Below are 25,578 nucleotides of genomic sequence, written 5' to 3'. Positions count from 1 at the left end.
TCTGGGGGTCCCTGGGCATCACAGTAATAGCAGGCCCCGCCTCACACTTATTCCTCTGATCCCATATTGATTGGGATGAATTCTGTTTATCCCTACAGTACCTGACCAGGGGGAGAGCATAGACCCGTCCTTCAAGGTGCTTACCCTAAAGGAGCAGAGACAGATAAGCCAGGTTTCAGTCCAGCGGGCAGGGACCTGACTAAAAATGCTCCGGGTATTGGGGAATGTCATGGAAAAGATGTGCCCTCCAGTTGGCCATTTGAGCTGGACCTGGCTGGCACTCAGCGGCCCCTTGCCTCCTCCCCTGTGCTTGAAATGCGGGCTCCCCTTGTTTTTCCCACTCCTGGAAGCTACTCCAAGCACATAGCCTTGAGATAGTGCTGTGGTATTGAGAACATTTGTGAGTATATGTGACTGAACCCACTTAAGGCCTCTATAAACGTTCTTCAAGATTTGGTGGGCGGGTGCAGGGATCCATTCATTTCGCTGCCGCCCAAGACAAGCCTCATATGTAAGTTTCTTTTGCTTATTACAGCTACTTACCAACCTGGAATGGCCTGCCTTTTTCTGTGGTCTCTTCCTGCTCTCTGAGTATAGGGGCCAGTTTCAGATTACACCAGGGAAGTTCCCCTGAGGGTTACAGACCAACATTAGGGCTATGGGATCACATCGTGGGTTAGAGCAGCAACTTAGGTTTGAGGGATGGGACCCCATCCATAGGTGGGAGGGCCACCTGGTCCATGGGAGCTCCATGGGACATGTGAGGTGTGAGAATCCCTCACTACAGGGAGTCCCCCATATCTGTGGTTGTACAGTTTACCAGTCAGCTTAATTTCTTAAAAATTTTATTTATTTTTATTTCAGAGAGAGCATGCAGGAATAGCAGGGAGGGACTGAGCAGGGAGCCCTACACGGGGCCCTGAGATCCTGACGTGAGCCAAAGGCAGATGCTTAACAACTGAGCCACCCAGGCGCCCCAGCTTAATTTTTTTTTTTTTAAAGATTTTATTCATTAGAGTGGGTGAGGCAGAGGGAGAAGCAGACTCCCCACTGAGTAGAGAGCTAATGCAAGGCTTAATCCCAGGACCCCGGGATCGTGACCTGAGCTAAAAGCCGACGCTTAACTGATGGAGCCACCCAGGTGCCCCGTAATTATGTTTTTTAAAAAAGATTCATTTATTGTAGAGAGAGTGCCTGCATGGGTCGGGGTAGGGAAAGAGGGAGATAGAATCTTAAGCAGACTCCCCGCCGAGCGGATAGCCTGGAGTGGCACCAGATCTCAAGACCCCGAGATCATGACCTGAGCCAAAATCAAGAGTCGGATCATTGGGGCGCCTGGGTGGCTGAGTGGGTTAAAGCCTCTGCCTTCAGCTCAGGTCATGATCTCAGGGTCCTGGGATTGAGCCCCGCATCAGGCTCTCTGCTTGGCGGGGAGCCTGCTTTGCCCTCTCTCTCTCCCTCTGCCTGCCTCTCTGCCTACTTGTGATCTCTGTCGGTCAAATAATTAAATAAAATCTTCAAAAAAAAAAAAAGAGTCGGATCGTTAACTGACTGAACCATCCAGGCGCCTCTTTGTCAGCTTTTACTTTTAGTGTAAGAAAGTTGCTGGCAACACAGCTGGCCTTCAGTCTTCGTCAGTCTTTCTAGGAAATAGCTAAGAAACCTAACCTAACTAACCTAAGACCAAATTCGTCCGCACAGAGGGAGGAAGAATGTCAGCCCTTCACTGCAGGATCTTAGGCCGGGAGCTGTGTTTGAAAAGCCCGGAGTGGGCTGTCTGCAGCTTGCCAGCGGCAGGAGGAATGGTCATGGCCGGGTGTGGGGATTCAGGCCGGACCCAGAGGAGCTGGTACATCCCTGGGCGCCAATGTTAGGAAGTCTTCTGCCAGAGCTGCTGCCTGCAGAGCCCAGCCTTTCTGTTCCAGGCTGCGTGACGGTGACAAGTCATTCTTCTCTGAGCCTTAGTGTCCTCCTCTGTAAAATGAGGATGGCGTCCTCTCTCAGTGCCCATCTCCTGCCCATCACCATGCTGGAAGCCAAGGACTCAGCCCTACTTAATGCACTCACGCCTATGTGTTAGGGGAGAAGATGGGGAAATGTGTGTCTCAGACCTTGAGCATGGGTGTCTTTTTTTCTATGCCAAGATGCCCCACCTAGCACTCCCAGCGCCCCCACTCGAGTCCCCCCGCGCCCCGGGAAGAGGCCCCCACTCATCAGCAGCCCGCCAGGCCTGGTGAAGAACTATGTGCACGCCAAGCAGCTGCCTGTGGCCAGCCGCCCAAGTGTCTTCCAGTCTCCTGATGAGGATGAGGAGGAAGACTACGAGCAGTGGCTGGAGATCAAAGGTAGGGTGCGGGAGCTGCCACCCTACTTTGACCACCGCCCTCCAGCTCCATGGGTGGGACCCGTGGTCAGTGGGGAAGGTGTGGCTAGTGGGGGGGGAGGCACCAGCCCTCCAGGCTGAGCCAGGGGCCAGCATGGGACCCTCCAGGTTTGGGGGGAGTGAAGAAAGGGTGTGGGGGAGCCGTGAAAGGGAAGTGTGGAGGGGCTATAGACTGTGGACTTTGTCCTGGGAGCTGTGGGAACCATCCTCCACCCATGTGGGCTGGTCTGCAGCCAGGGCTGGGGCCTTCTCAGAGGATCATTCAGTTGTGTCTCTCCTCGTCCCAGCATGAGAGGAGGAGCTTCCCTGCCTCCCCTGTCTGGGTGCGTGCTTTCTGAGCCCTCTGAGAACCAGAAGCGCCTCTTCTCATCGTGGGTTGTTGTCCCCACCAGTTTGGGCCAGAGGTGCAAGCCCACAGGTTGGAGGACATGCTCTCTTTTCCAGGGGAAGGATGGTCATTTTTCTTGGAAAGCCGGTCTAGGCCATATCGTGTAGGAGGGTGGGGCGTGGCGATGGCAGCACTCCCACTGTGTCTGACTCCCATCTGCATTCGGAACGAGGTTTCAGTGCCTCCTGAGCTGTGTGGAGGCCTGGGCCATCTCTGCCCCAGCCAGGCTGACAGATTGAAGGAACCATATAGTTATGCTGTGACAGCCTTCAGACTTGTTCCTCTCAGGGAGGGTGCTGGCTTGTGGCCATGCATCTGAGCAGATCAGGGGCCATTCTTTGTCAGGATGGAGCCAGGGAGGGGGCTCTTTCCTGAGGCATCACCGCAGCTCTGACAGCACCCTGCTGGGAAGCAATGCTTTGCAGGGAGCAGTGAGGGTCTCAAGGTCATTGAGGCCTCTTACGGGTTGCTATTGATGTGGCTTCAGAAAAGCACCTGTGCCTGTAAATGGCAAGCAGGTCAGTGTCATGACCAGGCAGTCAGGAAGAGTGTTAAGGCTAGGGGGAATGGTGGCTACAGAAAGTCCTTGGGATCTCTTGAGGGTCCTCCTCAGGCTCCAGATCCCTGACCTCCCATCCCGGAGCTTCCTGGCAGCCAAAGCAGTAAGAGGAATAAGTTGGGCTGCAGGTTTGGTGTCTAGCCCCTTGCTGAGAGCAGTGAACATTCCTAGGCAGTGGCAGGGGGAAATTTCTTCTGGGAGTTCTCATAAAAGGAACATGAGTTTTAAATTGGCCGAGAGATGCCTCAGGAACAGGCCAGCAATAAAATACAAAAACAAGTTCCACGTGGATCAAGGGAGGCTAATAAAACTACAAAAAGAACATTTCTGTAGCTCTGTTCACTGTAAAGGCCCTGAGGTAATGATTAAGCCTGTTGCTGTGAGCGCCCCTGGCACCCAGATGGTGGTCTGGAAACACACTTCCTCCCTCATGGACACCAGGACTTCTTGGAGAATTGGCTGGCTCTAGGTCTGGTCAGGAAGTGTATGAGATGACCCTGGAGCACCTTGTCCCAGCAGATAGCGAGGAGGCCATCAGAGACTCCTGGGGTCAGGCCCAAAGGCCTCGGGAGCCAGCTTGAAGAGGCTCTACCAGCCGCAGAGGGGACAATTGAGCTTCTGTGATGACATTAATTGCAGTGGATTGAAACCCAGCTGATATGTTTAAAATGGATTGAAACTCAGTGTGTTTAAGTCAGAGTTTATAATGATGCTTTAAAAAGGAATTTGTCATCTTTGAAGGGTGGCAGGAAACCAGTTTGTTAAACTGAACCCTGGTAATAAAAAGAATGAAGCATTTCAGAAAAAAGGGGAGACTGGCTATGTTTTCTAATGTCTCTCTCCGAGCCTGAGGATCGGCCTGGTCTCCCAGAGGCTCCCACACTTCTCTCCCGCCCAGTGTGTCTCACGAAGACTGTTTAGACGGCCTCCCCCCTCGTCACAGTGCTTTGTGCTTGGACCCAGGACACCCGACAACCTCCCGCATTTCACCCTCTTCTTCCCCACCCCTCTGTCGTTGTGGTCCATAGAGAGAGTGTGCCTGTTGACTGTGGGGTGTGTGAGTTGAACCCCAGTACTGACAGCCTCCTTAAAGTTTCACCCCCAGAGGGAGCCGAGACTCGGAAAGTGATAGAGAAATTGGCCCGCTTTGTGGCAGAAGGAGGTCCTGAGTTAGAAAAAGTAGCTATGGAGAACTACAAGGATAACCCGGCGTTTTCGTAAGTATTTCTGGGAGGGGAAGGCCACCACTACTTAATGTTCTTGACACACAATAGTATGTTCGCTCTTGTAAAACCCTACTGGTTACTGAGGCTAGTCGGGGCTGGGGGCTTGGTCGTGTGGGCCAGACACTGGTCTGAGTTTGCAAGTGCTTACTCACACCAGAGGCCACAGGGGCTCCGGTGTGATGCAGAAGCTTAGTCTTAGGACCCATCAAGGTGTCTCTGCTCACCAGACTGCTTTTGTTTTGTTTTTGTTTTTAATGTTTTTGAGATTTTTTATATATTTGAGAGAGCACAAGTGGGCAGAGGGGCAGAGGGAGAGGGAGAAACAGACTCCCTGCTGGACAGGGAGCTCGATATGGGGCTCCATCCCAGGACTCTGGGATCATGACCTGAGCCGAAGGCAGACGCTTAACCGACTGAGCCACCCAGGCACCCCACCAGCTTGCTTTTGTACAACATTCTTCGGAAGCTGCTTGGATCAGCCCATCCCACTGCTCACCATCCTATCTGTTTTTCGAAACTTCTCCCCAGGTTTTTGCATGATAAGAATAGCAGGGAATTCCTCTACTACAGAAAGAAGGTGGCTGAGATAAGAAAGGAGGCACAAAAGTTGCAGGCATCCTCTCAGAAAGGTAAGTGGGTGGAGGGGGTGGGAGGTTCTGGGGGGATGTGTGGACAAATCACATCCCATGGGGAAACAGGGTTCTGGGAGGCTCTGGTGCATGGGGTGGTACCTAGGGCCCAGGTCTGTGCCCTCTCAGGCAGCCAGGGTCACGCTGGGGATGGCATTGCCCCCTTCACCAGTGGTGGGTGGTGAGGAAGAGTCTGAGGGCCAAGGTCAAGGTCACTGCTATGTTCAAGAGCACTGGTCTGTGCATGTATAGGGTATAAAGGGGTGGAATGCTTGTCTGTTGGTTCTTGGTCATTTAAATAAACGTTAATGAGCTCCTGCTGCCTCTCTGGCACTGAGAACATAAAGACAAATGTGCCTGACACTTGGGGAGGGGGATAGAGGACAGCCTGGATCAGCTGGTGAGCTCCTGCTGGGGTGTGTATCAGGGGAGGGGGAGATGCTAGCTGGTCTCCAGCCATCATGAAGTAAAATCCCAGCCAGATTATGGTGGGTGGCAGGTGCATCGATGTTTAGGCCAAACGCAGGCCACAGAGGTCAATATGTTTGTCTGTCTCCCGCCGCCCTGTGCCCTGACCTTCTCCCCAGGAGAGGAGGGCCAGGCCCACTTCTGTGTGTGACCTGGATGGGTAGCCGTGGCAGAAAGACTGAGGTGGGGTTCCCATCTCCCCTGCAGCCTGGCTCCAGACCTTCTCTCACGTCCTGTTCTATCATCTGTGGGGTGGGAAGGGGCAGGGTGCAGGGTGGGGGCAGGGGCTCAAGATAATATTGTAATATTAACTCTGGTATTTGGTCCCAGTGCAGTAATCTGATTCCCATTTGCCTGTTTTTCTTTGCATTGTTCCTAAAATAAACCCCTCTTGTTGCCCATGGGGTTCTTAGCAGAAATTAGGCTGTTGGGTGTGGTGAGTTGAGCTCAGTACTGACAGCCTGCTTAAAGTTTCACCCCCAGAGGACGAAGAGGCCAAGAACCTTGCAGAAAAGTTGGCCAGGTTCATAGCGGACGGGGGTCCAGAAGTGGAAACCATTGCTCTCCAGAACAACCGTGAGAACCAGGCGTTCAGGTAAGAGGGGAACTAAAGAAGGAGATGACCCCACGCACACCCTGATCACAGCACCACCACCCCCTGCCCCCAGTGGACTCAACATGTCAGAGTCCCACAGTCAGAAGGTGGCAGGGTCGGGCCCAGGAGCTCTGACCCCCAAGCCCATCTCTGCCACCTGCATAGGCAGCGATGAGCAACTACTTGTCAGAGCCTTAATCATCTGAGGCAGGCATGCAGGGACCCTTGGTATTTGGACACTGTTTTGGTATATAGACACTGTTTTCAGTGTGCCTCATGGAGAAAGTCTCTGGTGCTCCCCAGGCTCCCTTTGTATCAGAGATGGCAGCCCTAGGTTAGGAGCAGGCCAGGGTCTTGGGCAGAAACTCCCAGAAGTGTTGTTCACTTTGTGCATTTGTAGGGTCAGACCTTTCCAGTGAGGGAATGACAGGGAAGTGGGAATGGGGTAACTTAGGCTCTGTGAAGTGGGAACCCTCAGCCTGTACACAGGTTCCATGGAGGGCCTGGGATAAGCAGCCTGGCTTCCCAGCTGTCTCCAGCCATGCGGCGACATCCCAGCCCTCAGGCTGGGTGTGTGTTTACCTGTTCATTTGTGCTGTGGGTTCAGCACCTCTTTGCTGGGGAAGGTTCCTCGGGGGAAGGGCTTTGGAGTGGGGGCTGGGCAGTCACTGCTGCTGGGTAGGGTCCAGTGGGGGCTTAGGAGGTGGATGCTCAAGTTGGTGTGGGGATGATGTCCCCGTGAGGATGTTTTTGGCCATGAATAACATGAATTCTGACTGGGAAAGCGAGGAAGTGTGATGGCATGTGTAACAAAAAGTCTGGGAGCAGCAGTCTGGGCTAGTTGAGTCAGTGGCTCTAGATGCCACTGTAGACTCAGGACAAAGGAAGCAGGAGGGAAGCAGCAGAGATCCAAGTGCTGCGCCAGTGTGGCTGGCATGCAGGGCGAGCATCAGTGCGCAGTGGGCCCTGGGCCTTGGAACCAGGCAGGGCCAAGCCCCAGAGGGCAGGTGTTCACTGACAGCCTCTGGAGAGTCTGCATAGAGAGTGACAGGGTAAACTGTGCTTCCAGGGGCACTGGCCATTGTAAGGGAGGGGTGGGGTCAGACACACCAGGTCAAAGCAGACCGGCAGAGGAGAAACATTGGGGTTGGGGGGGACCGTGCGGGTAGAACCTTGGGTACTGGGGGGGAGGGCCAAGGGTCAGTGACTCGGTGGATGAGGGCAGGGGGAAGGCTGCTGGGGAATTCAGGGATCTGTGTACATGGTACCTGGGCAGCCAGGAGCCCTTGTGGGGGCAATGGGGTGTTTGGGTCCAGAGTTCAAGAGAGGGGTCTGCCTGGCCTAGAGATCCATCTGAGATCTCTTCACAACTACACCACCCAAACCAGCGTTGACTTAATATTTTAAGTCACTGCATTTTTTTTTTTTTAACTCTATTTACCTAAGTAAGGTATTTACCTAACTAAGGACACTTAATTTACCGTCACTTGCCATAAGTAGGACTGACTGTGAAAAAATCTATGGCAGGTAAGGCGGGCAAGATTATGGATTTCTGTCAAGGCTGCGAGCCCAGCCTGCTGTCCTTGGTCAGAGAGGTCCAGGCCCCAGCAGCATTGGCCAAACCCTCCCTGGGGGTCAGAACTCAGAGACGCCCTCGGCATAGGCAGTTCTGGGTCCTCTGTGGGGATTCACTGGTGGTCGCCCAGCTCATTGGGTGTTACTCTGATGAGGCCAGAGGGAAGAAGGGGTGCCAGGGCAAGGGCAGAGCCTGGGGTCCCTGATGGAGAAGTGGCCAGAGGTGAGCAGCGTGATCTGTTTAATCTCTGCATTGAGTCAGGTGTGAGACAGCTTCCTTCACCTCTACGTGTAACAGGAGCAGCTCCTGTGTTTGCCTCTCTTGGCCCTTCCCTGCCCTCCTGATTCCTCACACCCCAGCAGCTCTGTGTTTTGGGAAACAATCTGTAACAATGGCTGATCTATAAAGAAAGTGGAAACACCCATTCCTTCGACAGTCATCCCACTTCTGCGATTCCATCCCCAGAAATAATGTTAAATACAGCATCATCTGTAGTCTTGAAAAATGAGGCATGAATTGAATGTCAAGCCTCAGTGGGGCTAAATTCTTTTTTTTTTTTTTTAAAGATTTTATTTATTTATTTGACAGAGATTACAAGTAGGCAGAGAGGCAGGCAGAGAGAGAGAGGGGGAAACAGGCTCCCCGCCGAGCAGAGAGCCCGAGGTGGGGCTCGATCCCAGGACCCTGGGACCTTGACCTGAGCCAAAGGCAGAGGCTTTAACCCTCTGAGCCACCCAGGTGCCCCTTTGTGGGCTAAATTCTTAATAACTGCATCCCTCAGTGGGCTCATGTCCATCAGAAGGCATGTTAGATGAAGGTTGTAGCAGCGAGCATAGCATTGCCCATGAGTCACATGCCACTCTTAACCTATCACCTGGGAGACCCACGTTGTTCTTTTCAAGCCCCATTGCTGGCCTCGTACGGGGGGTGGGGGGGACTGAGGCAGAGACTGGTGCCTTCACCACCACACTCCATGCCATTTTAACAGGAAACCCTTATGCTGTCAAGTTGAAAAATCTTTTAAATCCGAATACAGAAACCAAATCCGTATCCCACCATAGCCTTAAATCCATATCCGACCCTTTCTGGTTGCCAGGTTCTTTTTTCACATCCAGCCAACTGTTCCCTTCCCTCCTTGAAAATTTTTTCACTTTTGTCTCTTAACTTTTTTTTAAGATGTCATTTCTTTTTTTTTTTTTTTTTTTAAGAGCAGTTTTAAGTTCACAGCAAAATTGAAGGGAAGGTGCAGAGATTTCTCATGTGCCCCTGCCTCTACGTGTGCACAGCCTGCCCTATTATCAACATTTCCCACCAGAGTAGTAATCGATGCAGCTACACGGATACATCATGATCCCCCAAAGTCTGCAGTTTACGTTAGGGTTCACTCTTGGTCTTGTACCTTCTGTGAATCTGAACCAATGTATAATGACACGTATCCATCATCATGGCGTCATATAAAGTATTCTTACTGTCCCAAAGTCACCTATGTTCCACATAATTCATCCCTTCTTCCTTCTCAATTCCTGGCAACTGATCTTTTTACCGATTCCATAGTTTGCCTTTCCCAAAATGTGGTGTAATTGGAGTCAAACAGTATGTAATCTTTTCAGATTGGCTTCTTTTGCTTAGTAATACTCATTTAAGACTGATTCTTCCACGTCTTTATATAGCTTGACAGCTAATTTCTTTTTAGCACTGAGTAATATTCCACTGTCTGGATGTCCCATAGTCTGTTTTTCCATCTAGCTACAGCAGAGCATCTTGGTTGCTTCCAAATTTGGGGATTGTGAAGAAAACTGCTATAAACATCTGTGTGCAGGTTTTTGTGTGGACATAAGTTTTCAACTCTTGGGTAAAATACCAAGAAACGTGATTGCTGGATCGTGTGGTATGTTTAGTTTTGCAAGAAACTGCCAAACTGTCTTCCAAAGTGGCTGTATCATTTGCATTTCCCTCTGCAGTGAGTGAGGGTTCCTGTTGCTCCACATGCTTGCCAACATTTGATGTTCTCAGTATTCTGGATTTTGGCCATTCTAATACATGTGTAGTGGTATCTCAGTGTTGTTTTAATTTGCATTTTCTTGATGACATATGATGTGGAAGATCTTTTCGTATGCTTATTTGCCATCTGTGTATCTTTGGTGAAGTGTATGTTAAAATCATCAGTTCATTTTTTAATTGGGTTATTTGTTATTGTTGAGTTTTAAGAGTTCTTTGTATATTTTGGATCATAGTCCTTTATCAGACATGACTTTTGTAAATATTATTTCTCAGTCAGTGGTGTGTCTTCTCTTGATGATATCTTTTGAAAAGCAGAAGTTTTCAATTTTAGGGGCGCCTGGGTGGCTCAGTCAGTTGAGTGTCTGCCTTCAGCTCAGGTCATGATCCTGGGGTCCTGGGATCAAGCCCCATGTTGGGCTTTCTGCTCAGTGGGGAGGCTACTTCTTCCTTTCCTTCTGACTGCCGCTCCAACTGCTTGTGCTTTCTCTCTGTCAAGTAAAATCTTAAAAAAAAATTTTTTTTATTAAGTCCAGCTTATCACTTTCATGATTGTGCCTTGAGTGTATCAGAAAAGTCATCACCATCCATGAGGTCGTTTAAGTTTTCTCCTCTATTACCTTCTAGAAGCCCTATAGCCTTGCATTTTACATTTAAGTCTATGATCCATTTTAGTTAATTTTTGTGAAGGGTGTGAGGTCTGTGTCTAGGTTCTTTTTTATTTTTTTGAATGCAGATGTCCACATCCATTCTTTTTTTTGAAAAGAATGTCTTTGCTCCATTGGACTGCCTTTGCCTCTTTGTCAAAGATCAGTTGGCCATGTTTATATGGGTTTATTTCTGGGGCTTTGTCTGTTCTATTGATCTGTTTGTCTATTCTCTCACTAATACCTCACTGCCTTGATACTATACTGACAGTAAGCCTTGAAATCTGGTCATGTCAGTCTTCCAACTTTGTTCTTGTTCAATATTGTGTTGGCTGTTTTGGGTCTTTTATGCCTATATACACTTTAGAATCAGTCAGTGTCCACAAAATAACTTGTTGGGATTTTGACTCAGATGACATTGAATCTATAAATCAAGTTGGAAAGAAGCAACATCTTGATAATACTGAGTTTTCCTATTTACTGTTACAGAATATCTCTCAAGTTTTTTAGTTTTGAACGCATTTCCTCAGAGTTGTGTAGTTTTCTTTATATAGAATCTGTTCATATTTTGCAGACTTATACGTAAGAACTACATTTTGTTGTGTACTAATGTAAATGGTATTGTGTTTTTAATTTCAAATCCACTTGTTCATTGCTGAGGTATAGGAAAGCAGGGACTTTTGTATATTAACCTTGTATCCTGCAGCCTTGTTACAATCACCTGTTAGTTCCAGTTAGCTTTTTTCTTCATAGATGCTCATGTTATTTGTGAACAGTTTTGTTTCTCCTTTCTTAATGTACTTGTTCTTACTTTCTTTTATTGCATTAGCTAAGACTTCTAGGACAGTGTTGAAACTTACTGGTGAGATACAATATTCTGGCCTTGTTTCCATTCTTAGTGGGAAACCTTCTGGTTTTCTTCCTATTAAGTATGATGTTAGCTGTAGGATTTTTGGTAGATACTCTTTATCAAGTTGGGAAAGTTCTTTTTCTTTTCTTTCTTTCTTTTTTTTTTTTTTAAGATTTTATTTATTTATTTGACAGAGATCACAAGTAGGCAGAGAGGAGGAAGCAGGCTCCCCACGGAACAGAGAGTCTGATGTGGGGCTCTATCCCAGGACTCTGGGATCATGACCTGAGTCGAAGGCAGAGGCTTTAACCCACTGAGCCACCCAGGCGCCCCTCTCTTATGTTTCTAGTTTGCTGTTTTTATCATGAATGGGTGTTGGATTTTGTCAAAGGCTTTTTCTGCAGCTATTGATAGGATTATGTGCTTGATCTTTTTCAGCCTGTTGATATGATGGGTTGCTTTTTTTTTTTTTTTTTTAAATGTTAAACCAGCTTTGCATGCCTGCAATAAATCCACTGTGTATAATTCTTTAAAAATTAAAAAAATATTTAGTTGAAGTATGGTTGACATATAATACGTAGTTTCAGGTATACAACATAGTGATTAGATAACTAACGTCACGAAATGCTCACGATGAGAAGTGTAGTTACCACGTGTCACCATACAAAGTGATTACAATATTATTGACTGTATTTCCTATGCTGTATTTTTCATCCCCCTGACTTATTTATGACTGGAAGTTTGTACGTCTTAATCTTCATGTATGTTGTTTGCTCCCCCGTCCTCCTATAATTCTTCTTACACATTTTTGGATTTGGTTTGCTAATACTCGTTTGAGAATTTTTACATCTATGTTCATGAGAGATCCTTGTCTGTAGTTTTCTTGTGATATCTTTGGTTTTGGTATTAGGGTAGTTGATGAGTTAGGAATATTCTCCTTCTATCCTCTGAAAGGGATTATAGAGAATTGATATAATTTCTTCCTTAAATATTTGGTAGAATTCACCAGTGAACTCCTAGGCCTAGTGCTTTCAGTTTTTGAAAGGTTATTACTTACTCACTTTCTTTTTTTTTGAATATTTTATTTTTGAGTAATCTCTACGCCCAACGTGGGGCTCGAACCCACCACCCCAAGATCACTAGTCACATGCTCTGCTGACTGAGCCAACCAGGCATCACACTCCATTTCTTTAATAGAAGTACATCTGTTCACATTGTCTACCTCTAGGGCGAAGAAGTACGAAGGAAGACAGGGGGGATGCCACCATCCCCCTGCCCTTCTGTCCCACCTTAGGTACTGATGTTAGCTGGGCTGGGGTCCTTCTGCCCCTTCCTGGCTCTCATGTAGACACATAGAAACAGTCTATGGTGCTTCTTTCTGCTGTCTTTCTTGTATGAAAAGAATTTATAGCATCCTTGAGCTTGCACATTGCTTTCACAGCACAGCATTATGCTGTGACCACAGACTCCAAGTCTGTGAGTGCAGGTCTGGACCCTCCACGTGGAAACCTGTGTAGCCCGTGCTGTGACTGAGCTCTGACTCTTCGCTCTGGTGTGGACCACAGAGGTGGAACCATCAGCTCAAGACGTGCTTAATCTGAGATGAGACATGCTGGGCAGGTGCAGAGGGAGCCATAGTTTCTGCCAGCTCTGTACCCAGCCCCACCTGCCTTACACTTGGGACTGAAGTTGATAGGGAGAGACCAAGGGGTCCTCGACTTCCAGTGAGGTGTGGGGCTTTTGCCCTTCAGTTGGAGTCCAGTCCCTGTCCATTCTGATGTTCAGTGTTTCTGTCTTGGCTCATTTGCTATTGATGCCTCTCTCGGTACATCGGAGAGATGCATAGATGTGTCGGGCCATCAGGTTTGGGACAAACCCTTCCCTTTCAAGTGCCAGGTGTCTCTCCCAACTCAGGATTTCTTGGTTTGAAGGCACCAGAGTGCTCATCTAGAACAGCAGGGGAAGAAGCCCCACAGAGCCTGGGAAGGGTCTGACAGAGCCCACCCCTTGTCCTTCGAAGCAGGGGGTCAATTATGTTGTGATGGGTGCCTCATAGTGCTGGTGCCGGGACTTGGGAGTGACAAGTGGGAATGGCATGGTAACATTCGCAGGAATAGCATGGTAACAAGTTGCGAGCCTGCCATGCTATTCCTCTAGCTTGAGCCACCCGAGACAGCAGCCACTGAAGCTTGGCAGTGCAGGAGGTCATAGTGGAGACCTCAACCCTCCTATGACCCTGGCTTACCTGGGCGCGTGTGCACAAGGCCCAAGCTGCTCCTGCCCAGAGTCAGGCAGGGGGCTTGGGCCCAGCTGACAGTGTGCCCCCCCCCACTCTCCTTTGCAGCTTTCTATACGAACCCAACAGCCAAGGGTACAAATACTACCGCCAGAAGCTGGAAGAATTCCGGAAAGCTAAGGCTGGCCCCGCAGGCACTCTCATGGCACCCGACCTCAGCCTGAAACGCAAATCCCCTCCTGAGACCCCCTTGGTGTCCTTGCCCCCAGCTGCTGCCTGCCCTGCCTCATCTGCCCCCTCGCCTGCAGTCACCCCAGCTCCAGCCATCCCCGGGAAGCCAGCCACCACAGCCACTGTGAAAAAGAAGCGAAAGAGCCGGTGGGGGCCCGAAGAGGACAAGGTGGAGCTCCCACCCGCCGAGCTGGTACAGAGGGATGTAGACGCCTCTCCCTCACCTCTGTCAGGTGGGCTGACCCCCTTCCCCCACCTCTGTCAGGACAGCCTGGCTCCTTTCACTGAGGGAACATTTCCACACTTCATCTAGGTCGTAGCACGTGTCAGAGTTTTATTCCTTCTTAACGGCTACATAATACTCCCATTTCACGGATGGGACTACACTTTGTTTATGCATTCACCGGTTGATGGACATGTGGGTTGTTTCCACCTTTTGGCAGCTGCAAATAGTGCTGTTGTGAACGTTGGTCTGCAAGTACTGTGTGCGTCCCTGATTTTGATTCTCTGGGGTCTCTCCCTAGGAGTGCAATCACTTGGTCATACTGTCATTCGGTTTCACTTTTTGCGGAACCACCAAACCATTTTCTACAGCAGCTGCACCATTTGCTAGTCCCACCAGCGGCGCCCACAGGTTCCCATTTCTCCACATCCTTGCCATTTGATAATGCCATCCTAGCAGGTGTGAAGTGGAGTCCCACTGTAGTCCTGCATTTCCCTAATGTCTAATGGTGTTGAGCATATTTTCATGTGCTAATTGATCATTTGTGTAGCTTATTTGGAGAAATGCCTATTTTAGTCCTTTGCCCACTTTTAACTTGCATTGTCTTTGTTGTTGAGTTGTAAGAGTTCTTTATATATTCTGGACGTTCACCCCCTATTCAGATACATGGTTTGCAAATACAGCCTTTTAATCTATGGATTGTCTTTTTAGTCTCTTGATGGTTAGTGTCCTTTGATGTTTTGAAATTTTGATTAAGTTCAATTTATTTTTTTTCTTTCATTGTGCTTTTGGTTTCATTTGTGAAACCATAGCTAAGTTCAAGGTCGTGAGGATTTGCCCCTATGTTCTGAGTTTTTTTTAGTTTTGGGTCTTTGATCTATTTTGAAGCAATTTTTATACCAGCTTTATTCTCTTGCATGTGGAGCTCCGGTTTTCCCAGCACCATTTGTTGAAGAGACTTTTCTTTCCCCATTGGATGATCTTGACGCTCTTGTCAAATCTCAGTTGTCCTTAGATGTAAGGGTTTATTTCTGGGCTCTCTTTTCTGTTCTACTGGTTTGTTTGTCTGTCCTTAGGTCAGTACCAACTGTTTTGATTACTGTAGCTTTGTAGTAAGTCAGTCTTCCAACTTTGTCCTTCTTCCTCAAGCTTTAGCTATTGAGGGTCTTGAATTTTCAGATGGGCTTCTCCTTTTCTGCAACTCCTTTTCCCAACACTGTTGGGATTTTGATAGGGATTGCCTTGAGTCTGTAGATTGCTTTGGACAGTATGGACACAATAACGTTAACAGTAGTTATGTCTTCCTTACAGCAAGAGCAACAACAACCAGTCTTCCAGACTGTGAACACAGATGTCTTTCCATTTATCTAGATCTTCTTTAATTTCTTTCAACATGGTTTGTGGTTTTCATTGTACATGTCTCATACTTCCTTGGTTAAATTTGTTTCGAAGTGATTTTTTTTTTTGGATGCTATTATAAACAGAATTGCTTTTTAAATTTTCATTTAGGATTGTTTGTTGCTGATGTATAGAAATACAACTGATTTTTGCATGTTCATGTTGGATCCTCCAACTTCACTGAATTCACTTATTAGCTCTGATAATCTTTTAATGGATTCTTTAGGTTTTCCTGTATGTATAATTATGATGATGTCATGTGCAACAAGAGATAATTCTACTTCTTGCTTTCCAAGTGGGATGCCTCTTATTTCTTTTTCTTGCGTGATTGCTCTGGTTAGCACTTCTAGTACTAAGTTGAATGGAGGTGGGCATCCTTGTCTTATTCTGACCTTAAGGGGCATGTTTTCAGTTTTTCATTATTGAATATGATGTCAGCTATGTGTTTATCATGTTGATATGTTCTTTCTGTTTCTAGTTCATTGAATGTTTTTACCATGAAGTGGTATTGGATTTTGTCACATGCTTTCTCTGTATCAGGTGAAATGATTGCATGGGTTTTTTTCTTCAGTCTGTTAATGTGGTGTATTACATTGGTTAATTTTCTCATATTGAGCCATGTGACATTGTGGTTTACTAGAAATAGATATTTGGCCATTCAGATGACCAAAATAATATTTCTCATATGTATTTGGTCTTTGTTCACAGTTCCTGGCTCACAGTTTCCCAAAACCCTTGGAATTTCCTGAGTGATAAGAGCAGTGAGAGCATCTTTTGTTGTATTATTTGGTCTCCGTCCTCAGTTCATGAAAAAGCTTCAGAGCCATAAAGGTGAAATGGGGGTCTTGTTGTTTATAATAAGCCCCTTCCCACCGCAACTGGGTTTACATTACTGAGGTGACTTTTGGAAAGCACCTAAGGATGGGGGCTGGTTGCCCGGGGAACCAACCATGAACGGAGGGCCAGAACTTTCCATCCCACGCTCTAGTTTCGAGGGAGGGGAGAGGGGCTGGAGGTTGAATCAGTCAACAGCAGCTAGTGATTTCATCAACCATGCCTGTGCACTGAAGCCTCCACAAAACCCGAAGACACAGGGTTCAGAGAGCTTCCAGGTTCAAAACGTGGAGGTTCAGAGAGAATGGCACATTCAGAGCATAGAAGCCCTGGCCGCTTCCCCCATACCTTGCCCAGGGCGTCTTTTCCATCTGGCTTACTAAGTTATTTCCATGCATGATACGTAAGTAAAGCAGTAATCCGGTAAGTAAAGTGTTTTTCTGAGTTCTGTGAGCCAGTATAGCAAACTAATTGAACCCAGGAGGGGATCGTTGGAACATCTGATCTGCAGCCAGCCGGTAGCATATGTGATGACCGGGCCTGTAGCTGGTGGTTAAAGGTGGCCGGGGTGGAGGGAGCAGTCTTAAAACACTGACCCCTTAACCCATGGAATCCAGTGCTACCTCCTGGTGGATAGTGTTAGAACCGAGTTGACCTATTGGACACCCAGCGTGTGTCTGAGAATTGCTCGTTGTATGGGTGACCCTCCCACACACACATTGGAAATGGCACCAGAATTCTGTTTAAACCACCCTTGCATTTCTGGGATAAACCCCACTTGCTAATAATAGTGAATAATCCTTTTAACATGCTGCTGTATTCAGTTTGCTGGTATTTTGTTGCAAATGTCTGCATCTATATTCATAAGGAATGTTGCTCTGTAGTTTTCTTGTGGTGTCTTTGTCTGCTTTTGGTATCAGAGTAATACTAGTGTTATGGAATGAGGAAATATTCCCTCCACTTTTTTGGAAGAGTTTGAGAATTACTAACATTAATTGTTCTTTTATTTTTTTAATATTTTATTTATTTATTTGACAGACAGAGATCATAAGTAGTCAGAGAGGCAGGCAGAGAGAGAGGAAGAAGCAGGCTCCCTGGTCAGCAGAGAGCCTGATGTGGGGCTCGATCCCAGGACCCTGAGATCATGACCTGAGCCGAAGGCAGAGGCTTTAACCCACTGAGCCACCCAGGCGCCCGTTAATTGTTCTTTTAAATGGTTCGTATAGGGTGCCTGGGTGGCTCAGTTGGTTGGGTGACTGCCTTCGGCTCAGGTCAGGATCCTGGAGTTCCAGGATCGAGTGCCGCCTTGGGTTCCCTGCTCAGTGGGGTGTCTGCTTCTCTCTCTGACCCTCCACTTCTCATGCTTGCTCACTCTCTCTCAAATAAATAAAGTCTTTAAAAAAAAAAAAAGGTTGGTAGAAATAAATAAGTATGTAAATGGTTGGTAGAATTCGGGGCACCTGGGTGGCTCAGTCAGTTAAGTGTCTGCCTTCAGCTCAGGTCAGGATCTCAGGGTCCTGGAATAGAGATCTGTGTAGGGCTCTCTGCTCAGCAGGGAGTCTGCTTCTTCCTCTCATTCTCCCTCTGTGTTTTCTCTCTCTCTCTCAAATGAATAATAAAATATTAAAAAATAATAGTAATAAATGGTTGGTAGAATTCACCAGTAATGCCATCTAGTTCTGGGCTTTTGTTTATTGGGAGGCTTTTGATTGCTGATTCAGTCTCCTTACTTGCTAATAAATCTGTTTAGATTTTCTCTTTTTTTTTTAAGATTTTATTTATTTATTTGACAGAGAGAGAGAGATCACAAGTAGGCAGAGAGGCAGGCAGAGAGAGGGGGAAGCAGGCTTCCTGCTGAGCAGAAAGCCCGACACCGGGCTCAATCCCAGGACCCTGAGATCATGACCCAAGCCGAAGGCAGAGCCTTAACCTACTGAGCCACCCAGGCGCCCCAGGTTTTCTCTTCTGGAGTTAGTTTTGGTGGTTTATACATTTCTAGGAATTGGTTCACTTCATCCATGTTATCCAAGTTGTTGGCTTAACAGGTGTTCATCGTAATCTTTTACAGTTCCTTTTTATTTCTGTAAAGTCATTCGTAATATCCCCTCTTTCATTTCTAATTTTAATGAGTCTTTTCTCATGTTTTCCTTAGGCAGTCTGTCTAAAGGTATGTCACTTTGGTTGATCTTTTCAAAAAACCAAATTTTGGTTTTGTGGATTTCTGTATTTCTCTTCCCTACTTCTTGTATCTTCATTCTTATCTTTGTTTCCTTCCCTCTGCTAGCTCTAGAAATTAGTTTGCTTTTGTTTTTCTAGTTCTTTAAAGTATACAGTTAGGTTATTGATTAGAGATCATTCTTTTTAATTACGTGCAGTTACAGCTCTACGTTTTTCTTGTAGCACTGCTTTTGTTCTGTCCCACCTGTTTTGCTATAATGCTTTCGTGTTCATTCATCTCTTAAATATTTTCTTATCTTTCTTGGTGATTTCCTCCTGGGCCTATTGATTGTTTAAGAGTGTGTTGTTTAATTTCCACCTATTTTTTAGTTTTCCAATTTTCCCTCTGTTACTGATCTCTAGTTTTATTCCATCGTGATCAGAAAAGGTATTTGTTATGATTTCAGTCTTTTAAAATGTATTAAAACTCGTTTTTGGAGCCTAACAGGTAATCTGTCGTGGGGAATGTTCCATGTGCACTGTATTCTGCCATTGTTGGTTTGCATGTTCTGTGTGCATCGGTTAGGTCTCCCTGGTTGTAGTGTTTAATCTTCTGTATCCTTATTGATTTTCTATCTAGATACCCCGTCCCTTTATAAAAATGGGTCATTGAAGCCTCTAGTGGTTATTGTAGAACTGTGTATTTCTCTCCTCAGTTTTGTCAATTTTGCTATATGCTTGTTATATCATTTTTCTGTTTCAAATTTTTTACCAACATAGAACCTCCTTCTTGGTCTCTTGTAACCTTTTTTGCCTAGAAGTCTGTTTTGTCTGATGCTGGTAAGGCCATCCCAGCTGGCTGTTGGTTACTGTTTGCACAGAGTATATTTTTCTATCCTTTCACTTTCAACTTATTTGTGACTTTGTATCTAAAGCAAGTCTCCTGTAGACAGCATACAGATAGATCCTGTTATCTCCCTTAAGCTTTAAAGTACTTGGGTCCATTCTTGTCATAGAAAGCTCAGGAAATACATGATGACAAGCCCCGTGATTGTCACAGTCAGTTTTGCACAATCCACTCCAACGTCCTCCTCCTCGACAGTTTCAGAGGTGGCCAGAGCATGTGGTCTTGTTTCTCCTTTTCTACGACAAACCCACGAGGCTGGGGAGTCTGTTGTCATCCCATTCTGCAGGTGCGAATGAGTGAGTGAGAGAGCCTTTCTCATGGCCTCTGGCTCACTGCCCTCCACACAGCCTGCCCGGAAGGTGGAACCCTCTCCACAGCCCTCGCCCCTGGACACACAAGTATGCCAAGGAGGCCTTTGTGCCCTGGTGCTGACGCTTACGTTTCTTGTGCAAGGATGGGCCAAGAGGGAAGGCCAAATCACCCAAGTTACATGGCTGGCCTTTTGGCCTTGACCGTCCAGCTCTGAGGATGGTCTTCTAGTCCAAGGAGAAAAGCTAGTGAAGATTATACTACTCCCTAGGGTTCTAGATAGCATCTCTCCCCAGGATTGAGGGTGTCTGGGGTCAGATTGCCATCAAGTGTCCAACTCCAGGGCCCACAGTAACGGAGGGTGCTCGGCCGTGAGTGCTCTTCTGACGTGTGTGTACGCGGTTCAGAACTCACATCCCTGAAGCCTGGCCCAGCTCCCAGCTCTTGAGGAAGCCTCCCCGTGTGGTCTAATGTGCAGGCACAGGCTCCAAGGGCTCATGTCCAGGTTTAAGTCCCACTGGTCCGCATCGTCCCAAGGGACATACATACATACAGGAAAACCTAAAGAATCCATCAAAAGATTGTCAGAGCTAATAAGTGAATTCAGTGAAGTTGGAGGATCCAACATGAACATGCAAAAATCAGTTGTATTTCTATACATCAGCAACAAGCAACCCACCTGGTTGCTTGCTGGTAAAGGGGCCCAAGGAGAGGGACGATGGGCATGCTGCAAGCACACAGCAGGCTGCTCAACCCTTGCCTACCTTGCCCTGTTCATAGGACTCCCACACAGACCTTCTAGAAGGTGTTGGGGTATAAACATGGGCCCAAGGAGCACTTGTGGGTGGTTCTGGCAGACAAGGCCCCAACCCTGGTGTTCTCGGAGGACCTGGCTCTTCACATGTACCAGAAGGGCCTCTGTACCCTGTCTGCCCAGCTGCTCCCCCAGGAAGCTGTCGCCTGAGGGATGGTGGTTTCCGCCACCCAGATGGGGCCGTCACAGCATCTTCGTGTGCATTAGTGTTGCTGGCTCCAGTCAAACTCCGAAGCTGATGCCAAATTAAATGTCAGTTGCTTTGAGGATGGTCGGCTGCCTCCCCGGAAGGAGCTAACAGCTACACAGCCGAGACTTATGCCAGACTCTGAACCCTTGTGTGTCTACGCTGGGTGTCTGTTCCCTGCAGGGCTATTTCCAAGAGTCAGTGTGTCACACACACACACACACACAGGCACAGGCTATCTCGGCTCTCATGTCTCTGCCTTTGCAAAGTCCCCGTCCTGTCACCTGTCAGACATGTGACCTTGAGTGAGGCCCTCAACCTGTAAGTTCTGATGTCAACATCTGCAACGTGGGGCTATAGCGCCTGCCTGGAGAGGTCACGTGCCTGGACACTGTGCCACATGCAGGAGCAGGTCTGGACCCGTGCATCCATGGCTGACCAGCCTGTGTCTTGTTTCCAGTTCAGGACCTCAAGGGGCTTGGCTATGAGAAAGGGAAGCCCGTAGGTCTGGTGGGTGTCACGGAGCTGTCAGATGCCCAGAAGAAGCAGCTGAAGGAGCAGCAGGAGGTAAGTCTGGGGGTGCAGAGCAAGCGGGCTCCAGCGGGGCTGGTGGGGTACTGCCCCTGCCTCATCTCACAGTTCGGTGGTCGTGTGCTGTTCTTTCCAAGCCTCCCTCTGCTGGGTGGAGCCCACAGTCAGGGGAGAGGTCCTTGGGCAGGCAGGGCCCTGTCTGCGGCATTCCACCTCCCAAGGACCCTCCCCAGCCTGCACTGGACCCAGAGCTGAGGCCGGCTCGAACTGCCTGGGCAGCCCCTGAGGCTGGTGCTGTGCAGCTACTCCCCAGCATGCTTGTGGGCGCTTCCTGACTAGGTAGTCTCCACTTCGTTTTCCTTCCAGTGCCCCTCGGCATCCAGGACAGGACAGACCTGGCTAGCGCTGGGTGCCCAAAACAATAGGACAAATGCTCAGTTGGTGTTGGGCTGTGATTGGGGTAAGGGCTGACTTGGCCTCTCTGCTGCTTTCCTGGGGAGCTGCAGGCACCTGTCTGTTGGTCCTTGGGGACACTCAACCCCAGTCACCTCCTCCGGGCCAGCAGCCGTGTCGCCTCACCCTCAGCCCTTCCATGGTCAGGGGCCTGCAGTGCGCTTGCTTGGTCCACAGCAAGGGTGCCTGCGATGTGCTGGGTTCCGCGCCAGACTCGGCGCAGCAGAGAGGGGGCCTCCCTGCTCCACATGGGCGTTCGGGGAAGCCGGGGCACGCCTTGTGTCTTCCTGAGTACTTGCTCGGAGCCCTGCTTCTGTGCCTGCCCGGGGGAGGGCACCTGGCACGTGCAGGGAAGGCGGAGGGGCTAGCCGCCTGCACGTGCGGTCCCAGGCCCCACCCACCAGCGTGTGCCGCCCACAGATGCAGCAGATGTATGACATGATCATGCAGCACAAGCGTGCGATGCAGGACATGCAGCTGTTGTGGGAGAAGGCCCTGCAGCAGCACCAGCACGGCTATGACAGTGACGAGGAGGTGGACAGCGAGCTGGGCACCTGGGAACATCAGCTGCGGCGCATGGAGATGGACAAGACTCGGGGTGCGCCGGGAGCACATTGTGGGTGGGGTGAGGGCCGGGGTCTCCGGGTGAGGCTGTGCCCTCGGCACCACAGGCTCAGGAAGCCTGCCTGGGAAGGCACCTGGAGGCACCACCTGGGGCCTTAAGCCGCCTGTGCAACTTCTACTGTCTGAAGCAAGAGACTCGGCTTCTCTGCCTCTGCTGGGTGGGAAAAAGAGGAATTCTCTGAGCCATCACTGCTGTTTGAACATGGCACTTAGAAGGGCTCCCTGGAGGAGCAGGGTTTGGGTCGGGGCCTCAACCAGCTACCTTATTTCCCTGGGACCTGAGTCCCTGCCCCCTGCCCAAGACTCACATCTGTGCTGTGGGGCCACCCAGCCTGCTCCCCGCCTCTTCCTTTCTCTCACTTTCCCCCGCGTCTCTGGGCAGAGTGGGCCGAGCAGCTGACAAAGATGGGCCGAGGCAAGCACTTTATCGGAGACTTCCTGCCACCGGATGAGCTGGAGAAGTTCATGGAAACCTTCAAGGCCCTGAAGGTGAGCTGGGAGGGCCCCGGGGCACCAGCAGGGGCTGTGGGCTGGCTGGCAGGCAGCCAGGCTAGTGGCCCAGCCCCTCCTGTTAGCCTCACGGGGCAGGCGTCTGAGGCAGCCTCAAGGCCCACCCCGCCTCATTCACAGGGGGAGCCTGGCCCTCTTGCCTCAGGAGGCATCTGTCGATGATAGACACCGTCTGTGGAGAGAATTAGCAGAAAGCAGCTCAGCTGCTGCTTTAGAAATATCTCCCAGGGCTTCCGGGAAAATCTGCTTTCAGTGGAGCCAATTAAGTGCAGTTTACAGGCAAAGCGTTTCTCAGGCAGAAGGCCCTATGGACTGGGTTCTTCAGAAGAGGAATTCACATTCCTCCCATGCTGTCATTGTGCTTCTGAGGAGAGTCCACCTGACGGGACACATGCCATGTCATCTTTTGAGGGATTTTTGTAAAACTGTCTTGTACCGCATAACCTCATCAACAACTTACTGACCTCATCTTTTTAGCATTCTGTGTAAAGAATTGCCCTCAGAACCTAGGACTTCTCTTTGCTGATGAACCATTAATCTTTCCCGTGGTGGGTGAGGCCTGTGTGACCCATCTCCTTGCCCTTGTTGACTTGGCCACCAGGCAGCTTGGTACAAAGTCTGGCCCTGGGGACCCTGAGAAGGAGCATTTTGGTCTGTTCTCAAGGAATCTGACCTGGTACAGAGGCTTCAGATGGGCAGGAGGTCCCAGCTGGTCGAACGTGGTGGTTTTCTGGCCAGGGCTCGGACCTGGGACAGCTGCAACCCTGGTGGATGACAGGTACCTCCTTGCCCTGCAGGAAGGCCGAGAGCCTGACTACTCAGAGTACAAGGAGTTCAAGCTGACGGTGGAGAACATTGGTTACCAGATGCTGATGAAAATGGGCTGGAAGGAGGGTGACGGGCTGGGCTCAGAGGGCCAGGGCATCAAGAACCCGGTGAACAAGTGAGTGCACCCCCTGCTGCTTCTCGTGCTTCCAGCAGCCTGGCCCCCTGCTCACCTGGCCCTGTCATCCCCCTGCCCCCCTGCAGAGGCACCACCACAGTAGATGGAGCAGGCTTTGGCATCGACCGGCCAGCTGAGCTCTCCAAGGAGGATGATGAGTATGAAGCTTTCCGCAAGAGGATGATGCTGGCCTACCGCTTCCGGCCCAACCCCCTGGTGCGTGTGTCCCCAGCCCCCGTGTGACTCCTGGCTGGGCTGCCCAGAATCTCAGCAGGGGGCAGCGGTGCTGGTGACAGAGCTGTCTCTCCTTTCACAGTCCAACTAGGCCAGGTCTCACTAGCGACACCCCACCTTTCCACCTACCCTCTGCTCTGGAGGATGTGGGCTAAGCTGTCCCTGGAACGTTCTGGGCAGGAGAAACTGCTGTCTTTAGCATTGACCCCTTCTCCTTTTTATCTTTTTTGCCTCCCACAGAACAACCCCAGACGGCCTTACTACTGAGTATTCTGGAAAAACACACAAATGTATTTTCCAAACGACTGACCATCCCTGGACTGTGGAATGTTCTGGCCTGCATTTCTGCTTGCCCCTCCCATTGTCTCGAGTGTCGTGCCGTGTATTAAAGTTCCAGTGCTTGCCTACCATGGAAGCCTGGTTTTGCCATCACCAGAAGCCCCTCTGTTTCCTTAGCAGCGGGGCTGGACTGGGCAGATGGGGCTGGGATGCCGCTGGGAAGGCTCCGTAGTGCCTGAAAAATATGAGAACCACCTAGGCCTGTGTCTGTGGGCCCCTCCCCCACCAGCCTGGGTTAGAGTTGAGGGGAGGATCCACAGATCCTCTGAGAGGGACTGGTGGCTGATCAGCCAAGCCCTGGCTACACCTGGACCAGGGGCACCAGGGACCTCCCAGCTGGCCCTGTGCCGCAGGGCTTAGGGTAGAAGGGATCCCCAGACAGGGCCCAGCCCTCCTCAGATCTGTGGGTCCGCTGGACCCAGGACACAGTCACCTCACCAGCAGGTGGCGCCGACAGCCCCTCCCTGAAGCTAGTCTGTGACTGCTGTAGCCCAAGCCACCCCAGCTGCCCTGGATCCTTTCAGTGGGTGGACACGGGAGTCCCTGGGGCTCATGCCTTTGGGGGACAACTCTGTGGAGAGATGCAGCCTACCAAGTACTCCCCACATCGCCAGAGCCTGAGTGGAACATTTGTGCAGAGACCACCTGGGGTCAGTTGCAGCTGCTGAGTGAGCAGCTTGGGTGGGGCCCTAAGAATCTGAGAGCCACCCTTCAAGTATGGCTTGAAGACCTGAGGGATCCCCACAACCCACCCATCTGCCCACACATGTGCCTCGTGGGTCCTGCTCAACCCCTGTGGGCTCATGGGCTTGAAGACTCCAGCTGGAGTTGGGCTTCTGGGCCAGTCTTCGTTCTCACAGTCATTAAGTAAGCAGCACCAACTGTGTGAACCGGGTGGATAGGCTCTGTGCCCCGGGGCAGCCAGTCTGTCGTATGGGGTCCGTGGTGGTGAACCTGAGACTGATAAATTTGAAGAAGAACTGGATTGCTGTCTTGGCAGCAGCCTGGGGAGTGTCTCAGTATGGGGAACGGGGGCATCCAGGGACTGCGAGTCTCAGCAGCAGAGCCCAGGCTGGGAAAACATACGCCACTCTATGTCCCCTCCGTAGACACTGTGCCTAGGCCAAGGCAAGGGTTGACTTCCCCATGTGTGCCAGCTGTCCTGTGGTCCCAGGGCTTGAGCACAAGAGTAGCTCTGGGCAGCCAGAGGTTCCAGTGATGGGGACCCTAGGCCTTGGTCCCAGGCACCTTGCCATCCAGGGGAAGGTCACCCTTCAATTGAATTAGGGACCTGGAGGCTCTCCAGACTCAGCCCATGGACTTTACCCC

General features: G+C 49.6%; 1 protein-coding gene across 1 annotated transcript in view; it reads left to right on the top strand.

Moving 5' to 3' along the window:
- The window catches only part of SUGP1 (SURP and G-patch domain containing 1), a 32,131-nt gene extending 7,796 nt beyond the window's left edge, over nucleotides 1–24,335 (top strand). The window contains exons 4-14 of the mRNA XM_045991389.1: nucleotides 2,145–2,345; nucleotides 4,424–4,547; nucleotides 5,085–5,185; nucleotides 6,125–6,248; nucleotides 13,664–14,019; nucleotides 21,076–21,182; nucleotides 22,020–22,197; nucleotides 22,606–22,712; nucleotides 23,531–23,676; nucleotides 23,763–23,892; nucleotides 24,151–24,335. Of these exons, the coding sequence (XP_045847345.1) occupies nucleotides 2,145–2,345; nucleotides 4,424–4,547; nucleotides 5,085–5,185; nucleotides 6,125–6,248; nucleotides 13,664–14,019; nucleotides 21,076–21,182; nucleotides 22,020–22,197; nucleotides 22,606–22,712; nucleotides 23,531–23,676; nucleotides 23,763–23,892; nucleotides 24,151–24,177 (1,601 nt within the window). The 3' untranslated portion in view covers nucleotides 24,178–24,335. The remainder of the gene's footprint in view (nucleotides 1–2,144; nucleotides 2,346–4,423; nucleotides 4,548–5,084; nucleotides 5,186–6,124; nucleotides 6,249–13,663; nucleotides 14,020–21,075; nucleotides 21,183–22,019; nucleotides 22,198–22,605; nucleotides 22,713–23,530; nucleotides 23,677–23,762; nucleotides 23,893–24,150) is intronic.
- Nucleotides 24,336–25,578: the final 1,243 nt, after the last annotated feature.

This window comes from Meles meles, chromosome 20, assembly GCF_922984935.1.
Source record: "Meles meles chromosome 20, mMelMel3.1 paternal haplotype, whole genome shotgun sequence".
In the NCBI taxonomy this organism is placed as follows: Eukaryota; Metazoa; Chordata; class Mammalia; order Carnivora; family Mustelidae; genus Meles; species Meles meles.
The sequence above is the reverse complement of the archived record's forward strand: the minus strand, read 5'-3'. Positions and strand labels throughout refer to the sequence as shown.